The sequence below is a fragment of the Phoenix dactylifera genome, chromosome 18, assembly GCF_051530095.1.
Source record: "Phoenix dactylifera cultivar Ajwa chromosome 18, Ajwa_hap1_PhDact_Kaust_v1.1, whole genome shotgun sequence".
NCBI lineage: Eukaryota > Viridiplantae > Streptophyta > Magnoliopsida > Arecales > Arecaceae > Phoenix > Phoenix dactylifera.
The window spans coordinates 11,339,436-11,363,983 of NC_143207.1; the positions used below are offsets into that span (position 1 = coordinate 11,339,436).

At 38.5% G+C, this 24,548-nt stretch overlaps 1 protein-coding gene and 1 long non-coding RNA gene across 8 annotated transcripts in view; one reads left to right on the forward strand and one right to left on the reverse strand.

The window, feature by feature from the left end:
• The first annotated feature begins 2,353 nt into the window (after nucleotides 1-2,353).
• Nucleotides 2,354-8,284, forward strand: LOC103695664 (uncharacterized). 2 transcript variants are annotated; one of them, XR_016399007.1, is made up of 2 exons: nucleotides 2,354-2,503; nucleotides 7,916-8,284. It is a non-coding gene; the product is annotated as an uncharacterized LOC103695664 (long non-coding RNA). The 2 variants fall into 2 exon arrangements; XR_606469.6 differs by lacking the exon at nucleotides 2,354-2,503 and adding an exon at nucleotides 6,490-6,771.
• Nucleotides 8,285-10,886: 2,602 nt separating this feature from the next.
• The window catches only part of LOC103722455 (uncharacterized), a 32,961-nt gene continuing 19,299 nt past the window's right edge, over nucleotides 10,887-24,548 (reverse strand). For 4 of the 6 annotated variants that reach the window (XM_008813021.6, XM_088714344.2, XM_088714341.2 and 1 more), the window contains 4 exons: nucleotides 17,329-17,626; nucleotides 13,150-13,298; nucleotides 12,785-13,069; nucleotides 10,887-11,631 (listed from right to left, as the gene is read on the reverse strand). In XM_008813021.6, coding sequence (XP_008811243.1) covers nucleotides 11,446-11,631; nucleotides 12,785-13,069; nucleotides 13,150-13,298; nucleotides 17,329-17,626 — 918 coding nt within the window. In that variant the 3' untranslated portion in view covers nucleotides 10,887-11,445. Of the gene's footprint in view, nucleotides 11,632-12,784; nucleotides 13,070-13,149; nucleotides 15,054-17,328; nucleotides 17,627-24,548 lie in introns of those variants that run through there. The other 2 variants (XR_016399006.1, XM_088714343.2) reach the window with 2 other exon arrangements.

The following is a 24,548-nucleotide window of genomic DNA, read 5'->3' on the forward strand; positions in this document are numbered from 1 at the left end:
TTAAAATACCAAATATAATATTCACACAAGAAATATAATAACCTGAATTTTAGTTGTAATATATTGTACATCCTAAATTACATAATATTTAGTTTGCAAAAAATTAATCATTATATTATCGTATAAAAATTTAATAATCAAAAACCTGAAATTAATCATAGATATCCAGAAAATTATTTTACAGAAGTTCAAATCAGATTTTTATTTTACAGAAAAAAAGTTCCTAGAATATAAAATAGAGAATCTAATTGTCAGAAATTTAGATTGTTGTTATTTTACCCAAAAACTAATTTAAAGGATTATTAATTTAAAAACATGCAAAATATTAGAAGGTAAAATATGATATTTAGAAAATTTTAATTTCACAAATTCAAAGTAGATTTTCTTTTGCTGAAAATAAATATTGGAGAATTTACTTTAATTTCTTGAATTAGAATAAACAAAGTTTACTTTCCAAACTTGTTTCGTATTTAGAATTTTAAAACCAAAAAATAATTTTCAGATATCTAATTTATGGAAATTAAAAATATGTTCGTTTTGGTGAATTTAATTTCAGAAATTCAAAGTAGATTTTCTTTTGCTGAAAATAAATATTGGAGAATTTATTTTAATTTCTTGAATCAGAATAAACAAAGTTTATCTTCCAAACTTGTTTCATATTTAGAATTTTAAAACCAAAAAATAAGGTCCAGAAATTTAGTTTATGGAAATTTAAAATATGTTTGTTTTGCTGAATTTAGTTTCTTTTGCAGAAATCATTTTATATAGGCTTCTTCTTCTTAGAACAAGATAACTAATGAATTTATTTAAATTATTTAATATTAAAATAATATGGAGAGAACAAGGAAAGGATGATGCAAGGTTCTCTTGAGAGGAAAAGGGTATTGGATGTTTAAGTTTGCTATGAGCATTTCTCTTTTATTAACAAAGTTTGTCAATTTTTTTGATGTGACTTTCTTAGACAAAATTGTTAATAAGGATAATTGGATTCAAATACCATGCCTATGCATTTGCACCATAATTAGTGTAACAGTCCAGGATGTCCCCCAAAAGGCTAGCTAAGAGCTATTATTTAGGTTCTCTAGTGGATCTATCTAGTGTATAGCTAATATGGGACCTGATACATACTTGCATAGGTCCTCATATACTCTTCCCATTTAAGTTTTAGAATTCTTAGTTAAGAGTTCAAATCCAATCACAAATATCACTATCGATCTTTAGTCAATCTTAATGGACCAGTATCTCTAGTCCACATAGGTCATAGGTGAAGTTTGCTCTAATATATCATTTGTAATGACCTAAATCTTGTCCAAAAGGACAAGCTAAAAGATGTTATTTGGATTCTATTTAATATCCATCCAATGTATAACTGATTAAGACTAAACATATGTCTGCACGTCCTGTATAATATTTAAAATCTACCCAATGCATGACGATTAGGATTAAACACATATCTATACGGATCCTCCGAAAAATTTGCACTTATACTTGCAAAACAATTTTCTTGTAATAACTTATAGAGCTTAAACCTGCTCAAGTTAATACTCAAGTGAGGTTGGCCGAAGTGCCAACCTAATATAAATACATAAATTGGATAGGTTCTCAAGCTTGTTGACTTTGTTAGGCTGGACTCTAGTTTGGATCTTATGGCTCTAAATCATATCGAGGTTAAGATGAACTTGGGTTAAATTAGCCAAATTACCATCTCTCCTAGTGCTTGAGCTATATAAGCAGACTCAAAGATGAGATCGGCTCATCCATGTCCGTGCCGTAGTGGGTGTAGTCAGATCAAATGCATGGGACAACATGTTGGGTTGACAGATAAATAGCCAAATGACTCCGAGAGGTGGAATTTACTTTTTTATAGTGAGGTTTCATTGAATAATTAAATTCTCTCTCAACCTAAAGACCAACCACCAAGGAGAGAAAAAGGACAACAAGGTCATGGTGAACTCCATCCTTTTGGAGGATGATTCGGCCAGGGTGATCGGCTGGGTCTAGAGAGGCTCGAGCAGTGATAGAGGAGTTCATCACTTGCTCTGTGATATTTGGTTGATGATGAGCGAGGATGTTACATTTCAAGCTATGCATATATATCGTGAGGCTATCGGGGCGACGGATTGAATGGCGGCATATGTAGCGAGCCACTCAGGAGGCACCTTATGGGTTGGGGATGATGAGATGATTAGTGCATTCCGGAATTTTTACTGGATATATCCGTATATGTGATGTATGATATATTTGTTAAAATAAAAATAAAAATAAAAAATATAAGAAAAAGAAGGACAGGAAGGACATTGAAGGAATCTAAACAGCCATTAGCTTGCCTTTTCGAACCAAAAGAGAGAGGGTGGTTAGCAACTTGCGCACAGGGGTTGTGTTTGATGAGAGGTGCCCATCAAAGATTGCTTGGTGTCTCGGCCTTTTCGGTCCTCGGGCCAAACCAACCTCAGCAATCACACCCACACGCACACTCTCTCTCTCTCCGATGTTGGGCTGCAAGGCAAGTTCTCATCTTTATTGCTCGGTTACTCCTTTTTTTCCGGGACCCTGTTTCTTCTTGCACATTGGTTTCATCTTTTGTGTGGCTTTCGAGTACACTAGTGGAGAAAAAATCATCTTTTTCTTCCACTTTCCCACTTTTTAAACTGTTGCCCCTCTGCTTGGTTTGTTATCCAATGCATAGATTTTTCTTTTCCTGTTTGTGGGTTCTTTGGGTTCCCATTAGATCTCTAAAGGTTGAACCTTGATGTTGTGTTTTGTTGTTTTGAAGAAATTTTATAATTTTCTGTTGTCCTGTTGGTTCTTGGTATCTGTTTGCAGTTCTGTTTTTCTCCTTCTACCCGTGCATTGGGTTTCCTTGTGTTTTCTTGGGGTTTCTGATGAGAATTCTGATGTCTGGTGAAAATGGTTTAGGCTTGAAGTTGAATTGCCGGAGTTAAGGGAATGTTTGTTATTTTTTTGTGTCGTAGGATGGGGCTTTAAGTAATTGTGATATGCTGGTGTCAAATCTCTTTTCATGAGGGTGTTTTCCTGCAAATTCTACTGCCCCTTCATCTGCTCCTCGAAGTCATCCCTACGCCTTTACTCACCTTGCGCTTTGAGATCGGAAGATATCGAGCATGCTTCTTCTGGTCCATGTCCGATTACCCATGGCCTGGAGGAGAGGTTACCAGATGAAAAAATGGTGGTCGAGAAGATTGATGGATTAGTCCACGGGAAAGTTGAGACCTTGCTAAAAAGCAGCCTTAAGAAGTCATCTGGGTCTGGTCTGAAAGAGGTTGGAAAGAGGAGGGTTAAGTGGATGGATATGGTGGGAAAGGAACTTGTTGAAATCAAAGAATTTGAACCCATGTAGGTTTCTTCTCCATAGTTATATTCGTACTGGGATGTATGTTTCTGCTTCAGTATATATTTTGCAATTTCGACAGGGTTCTGTTCGATGTCAAGCATGTTCAGTTTTCTCTATATTGGCATTAACCTGTGCAACATATTTATTTATATTTCTTAATTTTGTTCATTTATGGGTATAACAACATTTGTCTCTATTTTTTTTCTGCCTTGGGAGTATGTGGTGCTACCAAGTATTCTTTGTTATGCAGTGGATTTCTGTAATGTTTTTTCCTATTTTATTTTGTTCGAAAGGCCTCATCTTACATGAACTGTATGGATGCGATTGGAGCATTAGATCGGGAAGAGGAAACACCTCAAGAGGCTCAAAAGTAAAAAGCATTAATTTTTTCCATTAATTTAGTCAAAATATGTAAAAGTTGAGTTTCTTCACAATATAAAAGAAGAAGAAAATGTGCACTTGAGGAATTGGGGCTTAATTGAGTGTTCCAATAATCTTGGCAAACCAGAATGTGATACTTGGATTTCTGTGTGAATTAACAGTTCGAAAGCATAATGTGGGCCTGATCCTATTCACTCCATTCTAATATCTTTGTTCCGTGTCACTTGTAAGACTTTTTAGGTGTTATATCATTGCTAACATGTTTGCTCATTGTTTTATCACATAAATTTCTGTATATCTTATATCACTTAGTTTGAGACGTGGGGAAATTTATTCTGAAAAAAATTATAAGTTTGCTCCTGGAATTAATTGGTTGTTTCTTTAGGATTCCAGCTTATTTCATCAGATCCGTGCGATTTGTAGTTAATTTCTTGTTACATTTTATATTCATGGTTTAGTTGTCATGTTATATTTCAACCTAAGAAAGTTGCTAATGACACCATTTTCAGGTTAAAAGGTGATGCAAAAACTTCGCTTTATCTTCTTGACCGTTCAGAGAGTTTTGGGAACCACAACATTTGTTGGTTATTTGTCTTTGACTTACACTCTTCTTGCTAGCCTAATCACTTTAAGAGCTGTAAAACAATTACAATTTGCTTCAAAATGAGGACCTAACTATCTAAAGCTGCACTTTTGTATTGCTCTGAGGATTGAATATAAAACTATGGCTTCAATTTTACCTGTTTTCCAAAAGCAGATGAGAGGAATATATTTAAAGTGGAAACTTGCCCCAATCCAACCTTGGTTTCTTCAATTGACTGGGTCAACCTAGTTTTATACATGTACTTACTGTGGCTGGATCTGATTCAACAGAATCCAAAACCTAATTTGACAAATTTGTAGCCTATCTCGAACACAATTCTGTTAAAAATCTGGTAGATGGAAAATGGGGAGAAAGGTTGGTTTAAGGTGCAACACTGAGAGACATAAGTATAAATACACTAAACTAAGGTCGGAGGAACCGGTACCGGGTACCATACCGGTTTTTCGGCGAAACGAGTCGGTACAGGCCGTGCCAGGCTGGTACCGATAGAGGGCATCAACCGAAGCCGAAGAAGAAGAAGAGAAAGAGCGGGCGAGGGAGGGAGGAGCGGCGGCGGAGGGCCACGGTGGGGGGGGGGGGGGCATTGGAATGGGTGGAACCGTCCGGTTTGGGACGGTTCCGCATTCCATGCACTAAACAAACTAGATATACAATTTTTTTGTAAATTTCAGAGCAATAAATGGAGGACAGCTTTTAGAAGTGTCGTTTGATGACCAGAGTGATAAAGGGTATAAAGGAGAGAAAACTGAGGGAAAAATAGATTACTTGGTTAGCTAATTGTCAGGGAGGAATATTTTTTTTTGCTTTTGCATTGTGAAAATTTGATCTCCAAGGAACATGGTGGATGAAGGGAAGCCTTGCCAGCTTTTAACAAGTAATCACTATTAAAATGGTTGTTGGAAAATAACTGAAATCGTGGAATAGCTGCCAACTAGATTGTTCAGGTTGGTAGGAGGGGTGGATTCTTATTGGAAAATCCCGACATCCAATTGGAGATCGCAAGGAAGTAGCAAAGTTCCCTCAAAGAGATTCCATCAATTGCTTGTCTGGTCTAAAGAACTTTTGTGCTATGTCCAGATTTAGGTCATTAGATATTGGTCACAATCAACAATGGTTACTTGCACAATGTTAATATGTTGGGCTGCACATGACAATCCTGTACAGTGGTGGAGATCAATTAATGACTAGCCAATTGCACAAGTAATATGTGATCTCTTCATGATGATCTCATACTTGAGTGGTACACTAATAAGAAATGGTGATTAGTGTCATTTTTCGTTAAAGAAATGTGGTGGTCCTTATTACTTGTTGAAGAGCATGAACCTCAAGAACACCTGATTTCATTTCAGATCTTCTCTTTGATAGGGTCGAGACAAAACTCACCTAATTGGAAAGAGCATATATTTACTTTGAAGGAATATTTTGATTATCTGGGCTCTTAACATCTCTCCGCCTTATGTGTTAGGGGGGCCAGTTTGGAACCGGTCCGACTCGGTGTGAACCAGATGTTTCGCACTGGTTCTGCATGGAACCGGCCAGTTTGGACTGAGTTTGTGCAGTTCATGACCAGCTCTAGCCGGTTCAAGCCTGTTTCGGCCAGTTAGGAGCTGGTTCCGTAAAAACTAGGTGAACTGACCCGATCCTGAATCGGGCGGGCGGTTCAGCCCCCCCCCCCCCCCCCCCCCACACGCACACACAAAAAAAAAAAAAAAAATCAGAGTCTTCATATGGATATGAATCTTGATGTACTATCAGGAAACAGATATTAGGCTATCAATATACAAAAATGTCTGTGTATTGGCATATTGAAAAGATAGTTTCTTTTTATCTGATTGATATTTCTATGTTGTAATTCTAGTTAAATGATTACTGAAATATAGTTTAAATTTTAGAATAACTTACTTAATAGCTTTTATTAATTCATTCCATCACCTAAACTCAGTTGTGTAGATGTTTAGAACAAACAAAGATGTTAATAAATACTCAATTATATGCATATTGTTTATTATTGATATCCAAGTTTTATCCATACATGTTTTAGATTAATATGGATTATGAATATTCTGATTTGTATCGGTATTTGTTTACTATAAACTTAAATACTTTTTCCTGGTCTAATAGGATTCGTGGATATGGATGTGTGTGCTACTAATATCCAACCCATATCCAGTCTATTTCAGCTCTACCTGATCAAGTTGTAGCAATCTAATCCACTCAAGGCCTACTTTCTGGAGATCACGAAAGAGAGAAATTTTCCATGATGCCTGTTCATGAATTTAATCAGACGTAAGGATGAGTTAAGAAAATAGTCAGCGATAGAGGTTTCCAGTTGATTGGATTGACTGGATGATTCATGATGTAAACGATCATGGTGAGAAGTATAAAAGTTTTAACTTGTGCAAGAGATGGTGTAACAGACTTAAATGCACACAAGGTTTTGTATGGTTGCCTCATTCTTATTTCCTTTCTGTGGCAATTTCATAGTTACTTGGAAACCTTGCATGGAACTGAAATACTTTTCTATAGAGTACCTGCTTTTGTACTCATTGTGGATCACGTTTCTTAGTATTAGGATAATTGTTCTAATAATCAGAATTGTTTAGGAAAATGATTTTAATAAAATGGAATATTTTTGGAAATTTTCTGGAGAAGTTTGCCTCATCCAGATTCTTGAATGAGGAGAGCCATTTCTTTATTATCAATTTGAGTATTCTCTGGCATTCATGTTCTTAGAGTGAATCTTAGTAGATTTGCAATTTATTTCACAATATTGGAACTCTCAAACAAGTTTCTTTGCTTACCATTTCATAGGGGATGAACATATTAGATTCTCTATAATTATATTTTGTGAAAACTACATCTAAGTACATAATTATGCATTTGTGTGTTTACAACTTTGTACAAATGTGTCTACGGTCCAGTTTTTGCTCAAATCTCCATTTTCATCTGATGGCACCTGTCGACCAGTTATTTGCAAATGTTTTGGGGCTGTGTTTCAGTTTAACTCTTTGTTTTCTATGTTATGCCTAAGAAGAAAAGGATTCCCTATACCAAACCTTGTCATCATCTCTTGTCTAGATTCTCTTCGCATCTAAGTGAAATTTTGGTTGGCTGCTCTCTGATTTGATACCTAAACTACAAAAAGTATGTTTGGTCTCCCTACCAACCAACTTATCCTGTAGGCTTCAAGCTACACCTCTCACTTACCCAAAGTTGACCAAAAAAATTTAGCACCAATTCTTAGATCGCTGATGTACGCATGCATCCTTGACTCGCAGATATGCATTCATTGACTCTTACTTTTCATAAAGAATCTTGCAGAATTTGGAAATTATTGCATGGAATGTAGATGAAGGCACTAGAATATGTTTTTACTTTGTATAGATCCTCTAATTAGTTTTCCATCATGTTTTGAGCATTTAATGGCAATTTGATTCCTTGCAGAACTTACGTTTGATCTTTGAATGTTTATATCTTTTTAAGTGCCAATACTTCTTGCAATAGTATAGAGTATTAGCTTTTCTGTCTACATTTATCCATTTTCCTAAATTTTTAACCAGTTGGCATTTTTGGCACAGTGAACCGGGAGAGTTAGATGACAATGACCATGGCAACCCAGCGTGTATTTGTGTTATCCAATGACCAAGTGATCCATCTCAAGAGACCAAGCACTTGCTCGTCATCCAGCTACTGTGAATTAAAGATTCAAATTTTCTCAATTGATATGCTGTGGTACCTAGTGTCTTTTACTCTCATTTCCTGATTTAAATTGTTTTCCTTTCTCCTGACTTTTTTTTTTTAAAGATGTCAGGTAGGCACACTATTTGCTTGTTCTCTCCAGATTCATTCTGGTAAAGCTAGCGGGGATCAATTGTTTTTTTCCTTTGAACATAAGGATGTTTTGTGATTGACTGAATGATAATACTATACGTTTTCATTTCTGCCCACTTTCATTTACTTCTATTTTCTCCTCGAATTCTACGGCACATTATTACAGTTCAAGTAGGTTCCAGATTAGACAAATTGTTAGTTGCAAACCTTAAATATTGGTAGGTTCGGACACTGTGAGGTTGAGGGCATTGCTTGTGCTTTTGACTATTTAGCTTTTTTAGGCATGGAGTCTCTTCTCCAGCCATCTTATCTAAGGTGATGGTTGCTATAGTGGTCCCTTCTCCAACTTCCATTTCCTAATCTTTCAAAGATTTTGATAGTAGAGTTTGGAAGTGCTAATTCATGGTACCAAGCTGGCTCCCCTGTTGCTCCTCATTCTTGTTTTCACTCTTTGAAAGTTTCTATCAGAAATTCCAGTTTTTATTGGTTTGGAATCTATCATGATTCAAAAGTAATGGGGCACTAAAAAAACTACTAATTACCAAAGGCATCATGGTGGGTTGCATGGACCATGGGTTGAAATGATATCTAATAAAGTAGCCTGTTATTTGGTTCCTAACTTTCATATTCTTACCTTGGTGTAACTTGTAATGATGCAGTGTCATTTCTCTGTACACACACCCTTTCATTCAGGACGCAGCTATTAGTGCTGATGATGGCAGTTCTCACCACCAAGTGAGGATAAGCCTCCTGCCCAAAGAAATTGTTGTGTAATAGCAGTATCATCCAAAGAAGTCCTGGAATATTAATTGAAAGATCATCGAGGAATGGTTGATACCTAAAATATAGTGTTCCTCGATAGAGGCCTCTCTTGCGACTTCTGCTTTGAGAAGCTAATTAAGAATTGATAGCATTTTTTCTTTGAAAGTTTGATATGTTGATGAATGATGTCATAGTAGCATAGACCACTGCTTCTAGTTCTCCTCCTTTTCCTCAAGGTCCTTGACCTGGGTTGCTTTCGCATGTTAATACCCTTCCCAAAGTTTTTTTCTATTGCTTGCAGATGGTATGTTGTCATGTGCTAGCATTTGATTGACCAATGCTGAGGGGCTCTGATTGTTATCATATACCAGGATAGAAAAATATGCCCCTTTTTTTTGCAAAGCAAATGGTCAGAGGAATTTTCAGACCTTCAAGGTGACCGAGAGGTCTTCCTAGGGATTCTTAAAGATAAATGCATTTCCTTTCCCGACCCGTGCCCAAAATTTCTTCTAACTTCAGCATTAAACTACCCAATGGAGCCTTCATTATAATGCATTACAATCTACAACACCGCATGCGAAGCTTCTGATGGCCGCTTAAACCGCTATTCTTGGATAAACTTTCGGATTATCATTTCTCCTAAATATTTGATAACTGACAATTTGAAATGAAGTTATTTGTAAAAATATAGAGGCGGTAGCAATGAAGAGAAGGACGATTTATATGATTTAGTTATGTACATAGGTGCGATGATACATGTAGAAGGAAACGGCGATAGAGATAGATCAAAAATCAGATGTGATGGAGTTGCAAGAAAAGATTTGATGTCGCTGCATCTCTCAGAATGTGTAGCTCCAAATTTTTAGAATATGTGGCTCTAAAGAAAAAGATTTATGCATCCAATCCCAAGCAGTTTGGAACTAAGACTTAGTTGAGTTGAGCTGCGATGAGTTTGAGTTGAAAATGTGATAAAGTTATTTCTCATGTTTTTTTGGGGCTCTCATCATCTTTTCCGATAAAGGGATGAAGCTAACAAGTGGCCTATTTTGGCTTATGTGAATGTGAAACACAGGCTTGCTTCTCGTAAATTTCATAAGTATGCTCAAATTGACCCTTTTGTTCACATTGGAAATATTCGAGTCTGGTGTGCTAAGCTAACAGAATTCCTGCAATCTTTAAATTATCAATGGGCCAATAGCGAGTCAAAATAGGCATTGCTGGAATCTGTTGATCCTCCAAGGTGGGTGGGACTTTGTCCAAGACTACTTACTTATTTGAAGTCATTCATGGGTACTTACCATGAACTATAAAGCAAAGCACTCTAGACCCTGTATGAATAAAAAGATGGCCAAGCTGGGCCTTTTTCTTTCAAATTTCATGGGAGTTACTCCACTTAAAATAGATCAAAGAGACTTGATCAATCAGGACATATTTCCCGAGCCTCCAAAATTTCTATCAGGGCATATGTTAGTTAATCCGATTGTTAGTTAATTATACTTCTTTCCTCTCAGGCTCGTTCAGGGCTTGCTATGATAACTTCGAATGAAGGGTGGTTTCTCACATCAAATGGTTTCGGTGCAAAATAACATGTCTGGGTTGGTCTTTGGATAGAATTTGGCTCCTCTCATTCCTTGTGCAATACATAGTGCTTAAGGCATTCTACTTTTAACCTGATTGTAAACCATAATGATGAAAGATATTATATCATTTCGCCCTGGTATTACCATAAAACAATCATGCCCGTCCCTAATTTTAGGGGATTTTCCCCTGCAGAACAAGAGCATACCTAAAAACAATGTAAAGAGAGAACCAGGACGAACCCTGCATCTCGTGCACAGAAGCAAGAGGGTGCTACCAGTGAGATGCTCAGTTTGCAGGTTGAAGTAAGAATTAAATTTAGCCATACTTTCTATCCTTCCGAAGCATTTACCAGTCTTTCCTTATAACTGCAACAAATTTCATCAAACATTCTATTCATATATCCAAAAGAAGCCCCAAAATTTCAAGCAGGCCTCCCAGAGGCTGAACCATGCGGTATTTCAGCATGGTGGTGAACAAAACTTTGTCGACAAGGGAAATTTAACAGGCATTAGAAGGTTTTCTACTAATATTCTACTGGTACCTCTAGGAAGGAAGCCCAGCTCAATTTAAGGTTATGGCGACACCTGGAAACCGGGTATCCTGGACCTCTGAACCAGCTGATACCTTTCCCAGTAAGATTACTCTGTTACAGCAAAAATGTCCCAAAGGACATCTAGGTTGCAAAATCTAACCAGTTTATCAACTAGCTCTACATGGTTCAAATTAGTCTCCAGCTCATGTCAGTCAAAGCAGAAATGCCGTCATCATAATGGTCCAACTAATCTGCATGGGCACGCTGAAAGGAGCAGTCATTGATTTGTATGATTTGCTTTGATTTTTTCAATATTTCTTTTCTTTTGTTCTATATTCTGAATATGTCAGTCATATTGCTGTATACAGATCTGAAACTGATGATACTCTATCAATCAAACTGTTAGCATCTGTGGTTGGCATCTTGACTCTTTTGGATGATGAAATGGTCGACAATCCGCATGGAATTGACAGGGTCCGGACCAGAAGCTGTCCTCCACTTGCTGGGGAATTTCCTGAGATGGCTTAGTTGCGGTTGTGGCTTTGGTTCAGCATCCCATTCAGGATCCAACTTCCATTCCTTGGGGACCTGATTGATAACACATTGTTAATTTTTTTTATTCCAATTGAAACTTCAATAAAACATCATAATTTGCAGGGATGAGTCATGAGAGCATGCTTTTTAGCACCCTGATAATGATAACAACAAAATACAAGCCAAATAACCAAAGAACTCCCTAAAGGCCTGTCTGGATGGTCCTCTGTGCTGCTATATAATTAACAGCAAGCAGGAGCAGTACACTACAACCTGAAGATAACCAGCAGTGGTGGCATGTACATCAGGATAGGGTATATAGGATGGCAGCATACAAGAATTGGAGAAACAGATTACTGTCCCTAATAAATCAGGATATCCTACGTCACCTTTCAAATCTATTTTTCATTTATATTTCTGTGGATATCTCGAAGATCTGTATCAACTTTAGGACTACTACAGTGCCCAATCCTGCAAATTTTCATTGTTTAATCTAAGATCCTTTGAAACTAGGTTTCAGTAGTCCCCGTTCTTAAGGGAAGATTGGCGAGCATGCAGAGGCACCAACCAATTTTAAGAGAGCGATCATGAGGCATCACTGATCATGGAGTATAAGAGGGTTCAGCAGATCAGAAAAAGCAGACATCAAAGAGATTTGAGACACCATGACCCTAACAAATCAACACACCACATCACTTCCAAGTTGACAAATCAATGAGTTTGGTAGATATAAAGACTGATGGCTATGCCAGTAACAAACTATACAACCACAATCTAATGATGAACATAGCACCAATGCACAACATCATGGGGCAACGAAGTTCCTAATGAATACTATATTGACAAATCAAAAATACTGAATTACTCTCACCGCCCATCTATGCATCACTAGCTCAACTGCAAGTACTCATTGGACATACAATGACTCAGCACATGAAGTGCATCAGACGCACATAACCAAAAAACACATGGAACAGTTACAGTGCTACTTAGCTAACAAGTTGAGAAATTTATTGTCTTCTAAAATTTCAAAACTTTAAAAATACTAAGACTGAAATATAGAAATTTCAAAACATATCCTCATTGCATTTTTTTCCCACTTGCATCATGTGAATATTACACTCAAGATGATATTGTTACTTCCAAATTTGCATACTTTACTGCCTAAAATATGGCACTACATGGTTAGCAAAAAAGAATTTATTACCTTATCAAGTGCAAGGGTAAAAACTTCAAGGTCACCGGTTGAAGTGATATGAAAACGTGTAAATGCCTTATAATTTGCGATGCGAAGGGATGAGAATGCTTCATCAAAATGTATGTGCAACCAATTGATGCAAAGGTACAAATAGCTGCCAAATATCAGTGATACAACAGGAGTGGAGAAGACCCAGAAGTACAGGAACACAGAAGCATAATAGATGATGGCACTGCTGCGAGGAAGGGACTCCATTCCTTTCTTGCAGATTTTACTTCTGCTCACAGCCATAACCTGCAAAACAAATCATTTCAAAACATATAATGAAATACATAAAATGCAAAAGAGTTACGTTTATGTAGAGCAGCCATCACCTCCGGGACATCAAAAGCAGACATCAGGTACTTTATGCATGCAGGATAGAGCCCAAATGTCCACTGTTCCAAACGAGCCCGAAGTCCAGTTGGATCTGGAAAGTGCTCACTCTCCATTGACCGATACCATTCATAAAGAGTGTGATAGCCTGAAAGTGAGATGCTTCACAGGATAAGAATTTCGAGAGAGACCAGAAGTGTTGTAAAACATTCAAATTGCAGGTCTAGGGAAAAGCAATTTTCTTTTATTTAGGAAAAGAAATGGTGAAGAGTAAAAAGTGCCTTCCAAGTTTCTTTCCTTCATGGCACATGTTTATCTCAGTCAACTCACCATTCAATCCATTATAGTGTTTCTCCTAAGCTTCTGTAAGCTCTCACCTCTTAGCAAACATTAGCACACCCACAAATCCTCCCTCAAAATACTGAATCTATGCCATATAACTTGGGAAGCCTTCTCATGGAGCAGTCTACGACCATCACAGCACATGAACCCATTATTTCATCAATTCACTATTTAAGCCTCCATAATGTTGCTCCTAGAATTATTTCAAACTTTAATTTCCGGATTTTATTCTTTTCTTTGGTTTGCCTTTCAGATTTCTTTTTACACATCCGTGCATCCTTACCTCTTATTCACTTATCTTGTGCCCATACAATGCCTTCTATTGCCAAAAATTCAATGCATGCAACACAATCATCCTAGTTACATAATTGTAAATTTTATGAAGTTCCACCAGAAAATGCGACATCCAAATTTCAGAAGCACATCTTGACTTCGCCCACAATCCGTGCCCATTTATTATGAAGCTGAGAGACAAAATGTAGAAGCTGAGTTATCTCTTGGTCTTTTCTTTAACTTCATTTTTATGGCGAGGTTGGTCACTATTTTTTAGGGCTGCAAATGGGTCGGGTCGGGTCGGGTCCTAGGTGACCCCGATCCGACCCGGTTGCATGTTTGGGTCCTAATTTTGGACCCAGACCCGACCCGGTTGAAAAACGGATCGGGTCGGGTCGGGTCCATACCTACCCCGATGGGTCATTCGGGTCGGGTCGGGTCCGGATCTGGTCGGGTCCGGATCGGATCCGGGTCGGGTCTATAGAAATCCCTACTATATGGATCCTCCAGTCAAGACCCAAGCAGAGAAAGTAGATCGAGGAAGACCACAGCACTGTTCAAAACCTCTTGCAGAATATCACAAGTTATGCAAAAAAAAACAAAAACCACAGCACTGTTCAAAACCAGATCAAGGAAGACTTTAGCAGAGAGAATGTCGTGCATATAAAATCTTGAAAACTATGATTAAATCTCAAAAAAATTGTGCAAACTAGGTTAGATCTCACAGATTGGTAGAAAATAAAACAAGTAGGCCGAAATGATGCTCCCCAAGTGTGGCACGCCCCTCCTCCAAATCTTCCGACTATCCTCGAGGACCCCGACGACCCCCACCTCTCCCTCTCCCTCTCCCTCAAGTCCGGCGTCGTTGCCCTGTTACAAGATAAGCCCCCTTCGCCGGAACCATCTCCCGGCCTATGCTAAAAAAAATACGGAGGACTGGAGGAGGGACATACCTTGGGACGCCGAAGAATGGGAAGAGGGAGATCCGCGGAATGGGGAGTCGGAAGTCGAAAGATCTAGGGCACCGAGCACGGAAGCGGGCTACTCTTCTCCAAATGATCCTCCGCCGCAGCTCAAGATCTAGGGCACAGCCGCACGGGAGATCTAGGGCACCGAGCACGGAAGCGGTCTACTCCTCGACGTCCTCGTCTCCTCCAGATGATCCTCCGCCGCACGGGAGATCTAGGGCTAGGGCACAGCCGCTGCGCCGCACGGGAGAGAAAAAGGGAGGAAGGGGTCCAACAGGTGAAGCGGTCCAGCGGATGATTTATATATCATCCGTTGCGGGCTGCGGGCAAAGCACAGAGCACAGTAGTCAGTTGCACTGCGGGCCTGCGGCCCAATGGGCTGCATGTCTTAAAAAAATGGTCCAAAAAATTGGGTCGGGTCGGGTCGGGGTGCGGGTCGAAATTGGGCAGACCCGACCCGACCCGAAAAATAGAACGGGTCCAAATTTAGGACCCGACCCGGCCCCGCGGGTCCTAAAATGCGGGTCGGGTCGGGTCTTAAGCGGGTTGGGTCGGGTCGGGTCACGGGTCGACCCAACCCATTTGCAGCCCTACTATTTTTTGGTGAAAGTGAAATATTAAGTATTTTAATAGCAACTGCACTCCACAGTGTATAGCTTATTTGATTAACATACATAAAGCCTCAACCTTGGCTCACGTTTCTCCACACTTACAAATCCAATGGTTGACTTTAGACTTAAGTCAACAAAATATCTACCAATAATACATCGAGTTTCCATCATGAATAACATCAATAATTACAACTCTATCACAGAGTACAAGGAAGTTTTTCGAACAGGCAATTCATGCTCGCCTGCCTACTAAAACATGAAGCTCATCCAGTCAATTTAAAGTTCCCCTAATCTTTTCATCATGCATCTATGATGTTGCTACATGTTAGAAAAACTATTTCATATAATTATCAATGCAGCATCCAAAAAAAATACCTCTCAGTGCTCTAGTCAACTTTATTTGGTTCAATAAACCTCATTCCTAGACTTTTATCCTTATTTGACTTTTCAATCAATTATTAAGCAGGAGACAGCTTCCATGCTTGAGAAACCAAGTACACTACTCTAAAACTCTCGTAACCAGTCACAATTGGTTCCACTACCTATCCTAAAAAAAATGACAAGCTGATTCTTAAAATCTTGATGCTTCTCTAACTCCAACTTTCCTCGTATTTGCAGAGCTGCCAAATTCGCCCTTGACAAGCCTGACATTGTATAACTTACTACTTATTTCAAGTTGCCTTTCTCACTTGTTCTGCTGCCTTATTACGGCATATATATAATTTTCAATTTTTTGCCTAGAAGCAATTTTTTTATTTCTAAGTATCCTCCACAATATACGATTTATAATGACCCAAAACCTCACCTAAAAAGGCTAGCCATAAGGTTATTATTTGAGTTCCTTAACACCGTATAAGTACCCAAGATCTCCTAATGCCCAACCGATGTGGGACTAAACACATACCTGCACAAATCCTCAAATACTCTCTCCCTATTTAAACATTAGCGTTCTCGCCAGGTTAAGGGTCCATATCTAAAGTTGAACAAAATTGTTTAAATCCATCAATCTCCCCCAACTTTTAAACAATATTGACATGGCCAGCAGATTGTTTCTGAGCCAACAGAAAAATTCTATTCATCTTTTTCGCAATCTACCAGACAAACTTATAAGTGGCTCCATATTCCACATATGATAGATCAAATCATTCTAATTGTAAAGTTGGGACCCATAAAACCTCATACTTATCAATTTTAGCAACCAATTTGAAGAACTTCTCGATGTAAACTATTAAGAGGTCATCTCTATTGAAGAAAATGGAATCAACTACGTGACCACTGAGAGCAATCTACTGGCAGGTATTAACCATGAGAAGTTTTATCTCTACTTCTCTAAGCAGTTACTTTTCTACTTGATCAATGTTTGTCTCTTGCAACAAGTCCATGCCTTATAGTTTTGGCTCATGCAAACTATATTGTCCTTCCATTCAATATTTAACATCAACAAAACAACTGGACAAAATTGAATCCAATCTAAAGCACTTCAATATTGGCACTCGTATTTAGTTAAATTTCTAGTTTGATTATCTTCTATAAGTGAAAAGGAGGAACCATTAGTATTTCAGAAACCATATTATGCATTCCAGTTATAATTGGCAGTCACATTGTGAGATTCCAGCAATAGTCTTGAAAATGACCAAAACCTGGAGCGAAAGTCCAGCACATATTTCACGTCTGTATTTTCATCAGTCTTAAGTCCCCATGATCGTTAGAGATAATTAATATCACAACAAAGCTAGTGCTGCCAGAAGAACCCTTACCCAGCCTATTTACTAGTATATTGAAGTAGCTGTCAAAAATCATGGCATGCATGAGACTACATTTAATTCTCCTGACATTAAGGAAAAAAATTAACTCAAAAATTAGCTGAGAAAAAAATACTAAGACTAGAAATTGCACCAACAATGCATATGCAAACAATCCTATATTCCATGTTGGGTATAAACAATAACATGAAGGGAAAAACATTCAAACAAAAGAACAATACCTGAAGTTGCTAGTAGACGATTGCGTGTACATATCTCAATACCCAATTCCAATAGCAACATTAAAATTAGTGCTGCAGTCATATGGGCCGAGACATGAAGAACTCCAATAACAGCTCGCCTCTTCCGTGATAATTTTGTTGGAACAAACAAATATGCTGCCATCATCAACACTATAATGCCCGTTAAAGATACAAAAGAGTGCTCCATCATGTACATAAATGCACTCCACATTGTACTACAGAATCTCCAGAAGCGGTCGGACCATGAATCATCACGAAAGATGCGGAAGACATCACACTGAACAGTGCGACACAAGAAAGTCAACCTTCGAGTTAGTTTTTCTTATCAAGCTGATTTAAATTGAACAACTTTTTTTTAAAGCCCAATGTACAATGAACTATTCATTTATCTCATTGCTTCCGAGACATCAAATGCAAAAATTATACCAACCAGTATACTAAAGGAAGAGCGTGTGCAAATGAACTGAAGTGACTGCTCATATTTTGTTATCATGTACTAGTAAGCAATGCTGGACATGGAAGACCTGGTTTGGTAAAAGTCCTTTCATCGATCATAAATGCAGAACTTTAACTTTTGACAGGTGGATGAATGCTCGAATTTTGTTGTAAGAACAACAGGTAGGATGTTCCTTAAGAATATAAATATCATACGTAATCGAAAGCAGTTAAAATAAGCACCCACTTTTCCAGAAGTTTATCCAGATCCATCTAGTAAAATTTGTCAAATTGTGCATAGTTTTATGGGGACCACCTCTGAAAATAGACACACTCAAATATGAATTGTAGATTTCAGAGAAAATTAATACAGCTTTCATTGGAAAAGAAGCACCTGGCAGAGCTAAATCTATCCAAGTTTCAAATGCAAGAGTAGGTTATAGCACAATATCCAACATAAAATTATTAACAAAAAATAAAGATCATAGACCACTATGGTAAGTATATAGTGTGTCAGGTTAATCTCATCTATTCCATGAGTTTCATAGGGTAACCAATCTGCATTATCAACAAAAAATTGCTGTCAGACTACAGGTATACAATGATGTAGGGAATGGCATTTTGAGAAACCATTAAGAAACAATCAAATAAAAGAGAGGACGGCAGGTAGAGAGGGTCGGTGACCTCATTTACCTATCCCCTTCATTCTCCTCTTTTCCAAAACCTCTTTTTATCTCTCCTCTTCTCATCTTACCTTCTTGGCTTCTACATCTTCCTACACTCCCTTTTTGTACCTATCTACTGCTAATTCTCACTGTTCCATCAAGCCAATGCCCCCCATAACACCCATCAGGTGCCGCCTGTGGCAGCACTGCTCTATGCAGCATTGCAAGTGCCACCCTCCATATCCTGCCACCCTCTAGATTCCCTTCATCCCAACAATTTCATCCACTTCACCAGCACTAAAACATTCCCTTCCCAACCTCAAAAACTTTTCATATTCTCCTCCCCTCAGCCACCGCCAATCTACAACCTTTATAATGGCACCCTCCCTCAACGAATCCTAGGACAGAACAGTATACTAACAGCCTCCTTTCAAGTGTAGTCAACATCCATTTCTTCCTTTTGGTACCAAAAGGAACTCAAGTAAGCATTACCTCTTTCTCTTTCCTATTATTCAGCTAATTATTTTAGTTTAATTTCTATTTGCATTGTCCTTTCTTGGGTGAATTTTCCTATCCCTACATAATACAGTCTTCTTTTTCTTAGGACTCATTTGGTTTATGATAAGGAAGGAGGGGGGGGGGGGGGGGGCGTCAACGGAAAAATGGAGAAATGCCTCATGTTCCGTTGGAGTTTTTAAAGGAAAGAGATGGAAAAATAGTTTTTCCATAGGAATAAAATTCCTATAGTTCATAGGGAAGAAAAACCCATGTAGGACATGAGAAAGTCCAATTCCCACCAGCTGAAAATTGGGATAATTTTTTTTCCAAATGTGCCCTTAAGCGTCTAGATAGAATGGGGTAAGGCCTTTCCCTTTATTAAAGGCATAACATGTATTTTACGTAACTTTTCAAGAAAAGTAGATGCTCAACCAAGCATAAGCCATTCTAGAATGTGCCACTTTTTCATGGTCAACCAAACATACAAAAACCACTTTCCCAAGCATCAACTTTCCAGAAAAATATTCCACTGAGGAAAATTTTTTCCCGCAAACCTAACAAGTCCTTAATCTCCTTGACAGTGGCTTTTGTTTTTCTAACTGATAATTTTTTCCTTTTTTATTTTTCGACAATCTTAAAATGGTCCATGGAAGACTTTAACAAGAGTCCTAGTTTAACATAGAAAGGAATTACAAGGGAAACATCCTACATCATTTGGTCCTTTAAGACTTATAAAAGAAGAAGAAGCGGCTTACTTGATGCATTTTTAAGGGCCTATTTGGACATCCTGAAGGCAAAGCTCTTGTTTACGGTCGTTGGTTACTCTTATATCCAAAGTGTTATTTGAGGGCTAAGGCATGGTATTTCTGAATAAAGAGCTGAAATCAAAAGATTGCAAGGGTTATTTGAGGGCAAAGGTATGATATTGTAGTATCATTCACGATACTATTCACTCTATGATTTCATAAAAAAGTACCGATGCCTAATGACGGAGACTACACGATTCTATTCACTCTCATGATTTCATAAAAAAATGCCAATGCCTAATGACGGAGCCTACATTATCAAGCCTAAAAATCATAGTTAAGGTTTTTTCTATTGCTATAAATAGGGGCCTTAGGTCTATGTAATGCAGTTTTGGAGCTTAGAATAAAAGAAAAGGTTTCTTCCTCTAGGCAGCCCAGCAACCCTCTTCTATTGTCCTTCCCCCCTCTTTCTCTTCCTTTAAAGTGTCAAAAAATCCCTTTTAAGCCCTTATAATTCCTTCTGAAGGAACTCCATACTCTCTTTTGTGCAAACCTACCTTATGGGTGCATAGGTCAAGTTCAGCTTGCAAGATGGATGATCAATAGCTCACCATGAACAAAATTTGGTCAATGGTTGGACCAAAACCAATCCACCAGCCAGACCTTACTAGGTCAATGTCCAAGTTGGATTTTATGAAGACCGTTCTAATTTGCCAGCCTATTTACAACAGATCTAGGTATGAGCCTACAAGACCATTGGTCAAAATTCAGTCCATGCATGCAGACACATAAGAGGTTCAAGACAAACAAGTTTAAAGTCAAAATATGAACCCTCTTTTGCAAACTCATATGTAGGCATATTATGAAGCAAGTCTAAGAAAGAATGTCGTTTGGTTGAAATAGAAAAGACAAGTTTTTCGTTGACATGACATGTCATAATCCTCAAAATCTCAGTCAGCAGGACCAACTTATAGAAGATCTAGAATTGTTCTTAAGAAAACATAATTTCCTAAATAGATTTAATAGATCAGTAACTCTTTAAAGAATCTCTCATCGTTCTCACATGCTTTTTTTTCCTCTCAAACCCTCACCTCCCCCTTTAACACCCCATGCATTTTCCATCAAAGGATGCACCCAAAGTTTACCATCTTAGAATTGGACCCTATACCAGTACCATCCTATTACAATATTGGTACGCCCGATACGGAGGGGCTAGTTCGGCATATTGAGTGTAGATACACCCCCTATACCGCATATCGGTTCAATACGGGTACAATATGGTACAGTCGTATGCACTAGTACCGACCGGTACGACAGATTTTGGATGCACCCATTCTTCTTTTTGCACTCCAAATATTGGTAATGCAGTGACTTTGGCCCCAAGATCAAGAACCTCCATATTTGGGTTGCCCCATCCTCATTCTACCCCTCTTCCTTCTCCTTTTTCATCTTCTAATCAATTTAATGTCTGATTTGAATCTCTGTTGAATGTTAATGCAGGCCTCTTCCTTGTGTGCATAATTCTATAGCTACACATCTTCCCATGTTTTGACAATTGTTACGGTTTTGGAATGATACCCTACTACTTCTCAGGCCAAGGAGCTGTTGCTTGCAGTTGTGATGGGTTTTATGTATTAGATTTTGATGTTCCTTTGAGAGTTTTCCCCTTTTCTTGATTTAAGCGAGCTTGAGGTCCAATTTTCTGGTTCTCTGCAAAAGTGTCTTAGATTAGGATAATTGTGTCAACTTCTCAATCTTTTTCCGACAAGGAGATTTTCTGAAGCTTCTTTCATCACTCTTCATTTTTTTTAAAGAAAAGTCACTGGTATGTTTTTCCCTTTATTGTTGCTTTGTTGTAAAACCAACTATGTCCATAAGGTTCTTCTTGGAGAGAAAGGGATGCTTACAAGTGTGAATTTTGATGGCTCGGGTTTTTAAGCATCAAACTAAATTTCTGGTATCAAAAAAGAAAAAAGAAAAAAAAAGCCTATGTTATGCAGTTTCTGCACAATCTGTTTTTACTTGCCCCATTTCAAATTTCTTTTCTTACAAGCTCTGGTTGTTTTAATCAAGGTCCACAGTTTTGGTATTGGGTACTGTACCAATACCTGACTGGTATGGTATGGTATTGAAGCATATCGTTATTTTAAGGTTTATGAATGATTAAAAGTACTGTAATGTACATTTTTAAGTACCCAACTAATAGCCTTGGCTACTACTCAAAAAGTACCCAATTAAGGTTTATGCATGTACAACGTGCTTTTACATGATAAGACTGTTCAATTTTTGCTCAATCTACGCTATGCAAACATTTATATAGTTAGGGAAATTTGTTCATAGATATTTTCCTATAATCATATTAAGTGATTCAAAATATATATGTTATTCTAAGAATTATTCCGCTGATAGTTGCAATCTTTAATAATTTGAAGTGCTAAGCAAATTTGGTATCACAGATATGCAGTTTGGTTTCATTATGAAGGTTTGAATTTCTGTGCATAAACATATCATAGAAAAGCCTATAGTTGCTCATTGTCTTTTTTTTTGGTAAAGCAAATGAGCAATTTGAAGTCCGACCATGAGGTTTTGTTTCTGTATAAGGCAGAACTAAACTGCTATCTTAGATCCATCATCAACATATTTAAACAACTCTCTTTGATTTTCTCTTTGTTTTCTTTTCATCATGAAGCAATTTGATGTAGGTCTATGTGTGTGGTGGGTCATTTTTCCTAGGATTTGTGGTTCCTCGATGTCATTTTTCCTTATTGAACCTGAATCTTGTATCTTGCTTTTGTGACGTAAGTTACATAAAATTGTTATTAAGAGTTATTTGTGGCCTTTTTTTTCTCAAGGCTGTTCAATAATGGACTCTTTCCTTAAGAGTGAAGTGGTGCATAATGAATAATATACTTTTCCAAACAAGAAAATAAATTACATATATTCATTTTCATCTAAATGTTATTAAGATGTTGAGAAAGGGGCATGCAGGGACAAATACTGTTGGATATAAGAGAGTAAATGGAGGATAGTAGATTGTAAATTTGGAATTACGAGTTAGATGAAGATGTCATGTCGGAAGTTGTTTCTGACTTCAGCTATTGCAAATACTTTTGAAAGAGTGTAATGCATGGTCGGTGGAATCGTCCCGAACCGTCCAGTTCGGAGCGTCCCGAGCTATACCGACAGCGGACCGGGATAGTTCCGGCAACCAAATCGAGACGTCGTCACCGAAGGTAGAGAAGGAGAAGAAAAAAGAAGAAAAGACGGAGGGAGAGGGAGAGAGAGAGGCCAGCTCGAGGCCGGCCTGCGGAGGCCTACGAGCCTCCACATGGAGGAGGTGGAGGTTGGGGAGACACGGAGGCGGGGCTCTACCTCCGGTCTCCTGTTTCGTTCGAAACAAGGGCCCAGAGAGGGCCTCTTTTATTTCTGCAGATTTTAAGTTGAAGTCGACAAACTCATTGTCGACTTCACGTAATTTTTTTAAATATATTTTTTAATTTCACAATATTTAAGTGAAGTCGGCAAACAATTTGCTGACTTCACTTAAAAATCACAAAATTATTTAGCGATCGGACCCTTGTTTCCAATGAAACAGGGACCTGACTGTGGCCTCCGCCTCCTTCCCGGACATCGGCCTCCGCCAGCCTCCTCTCTTCCTCCCTCTCTCCCCCTTCTCTCTCTCGTTCGCTCTCTCCCATTCGCTCTCCCTTGCCATCTCTGCTGCGTCGGTACAGGCTCGGCACGGCGTGAGCCCGTACCGACTCGTGCCGCCGAGCAACTGGTACGGTGCTTGGTACCGACACGGCAACTGTGGCGTAACATGTAGAGATTCCATGTATAATTAATGTTTGATAATGCAGCCTTTTGAATAATATAATAATATTTATTCCATATATAAAGTATCCATCCGGAAGAAGCAGCAAAGGGAAAAAAAGAAAGAAAGGGAAAAAAAGGAAGAAAGAAAGAAGGGAAAAAGAAGAAAATGAGTGAAAGAAGGGAAGGGAAGTAGAAGAAAAAGGAAAGAAAGAAAGGAAGAAAGAGAAGAAAAATAAAGAAAGGAAGCAAGGGAAGAAAGAAGAAAAATGATAGAAAGCAAGGAAGGGAGACGAAAAAGGAAGGAAGGAAAGAAGGAAAAAGAGAAATGAAACAAGGGTGCAAGGCTTGAACCACCCTGAACCGCTCCGAACTCCGAACCAACTAGATACCATGGTTCAAATCAGTTCAAGTACCTTGGTTTTAATTGTATCATACCTTTTGGCTGTTGGGTCTGTGTTGGTGTGTTATTATTTTCGAAGCCTTTCGCTTTGGTTCTATTTATTCTATACTTATTGATCTAGGCTTGCTTGGTCAATTTCCTATACTTGTTTTTCCAAATTTTGATGTCCTTTTCTTGGTTATCTGTCACTTCATTACTCATGAAATGGCATGAATAATCCCCAAATGAAAAAACCATGAAATGGCAAATGACAATCTCATTGTTTTTCTCACAAAGGAAAAGGTGTGAATTTTTTTTCTCGGCGGGGCGGGGGGGGGGGGGGGGGGGGGGGGGGGGCGGGGCTTGTTAATATTGTTTTGGACCATGGTCTGCCGTACCGGTCCAATCTGGGACTGGTACCGGATCAGCGTGGAATTCGGTACCGGTAGTTTATTGTTGGAGAATCGGTAGAGAACCGGTACGCGACCGGTTCGGAACGGTACGGGCCCGGTTCAGAACGGTATGGAACCGGTACGGAATAGTACAGGCCCGGTTCGGACCGGTACAGGACCGGTCCGGGCCACCACCGTTGCGCCGACCGGTACCGGTACGGCGGACTTTGTTTTGGACTATAGGCAAACAACTAAATATAGAAAATGA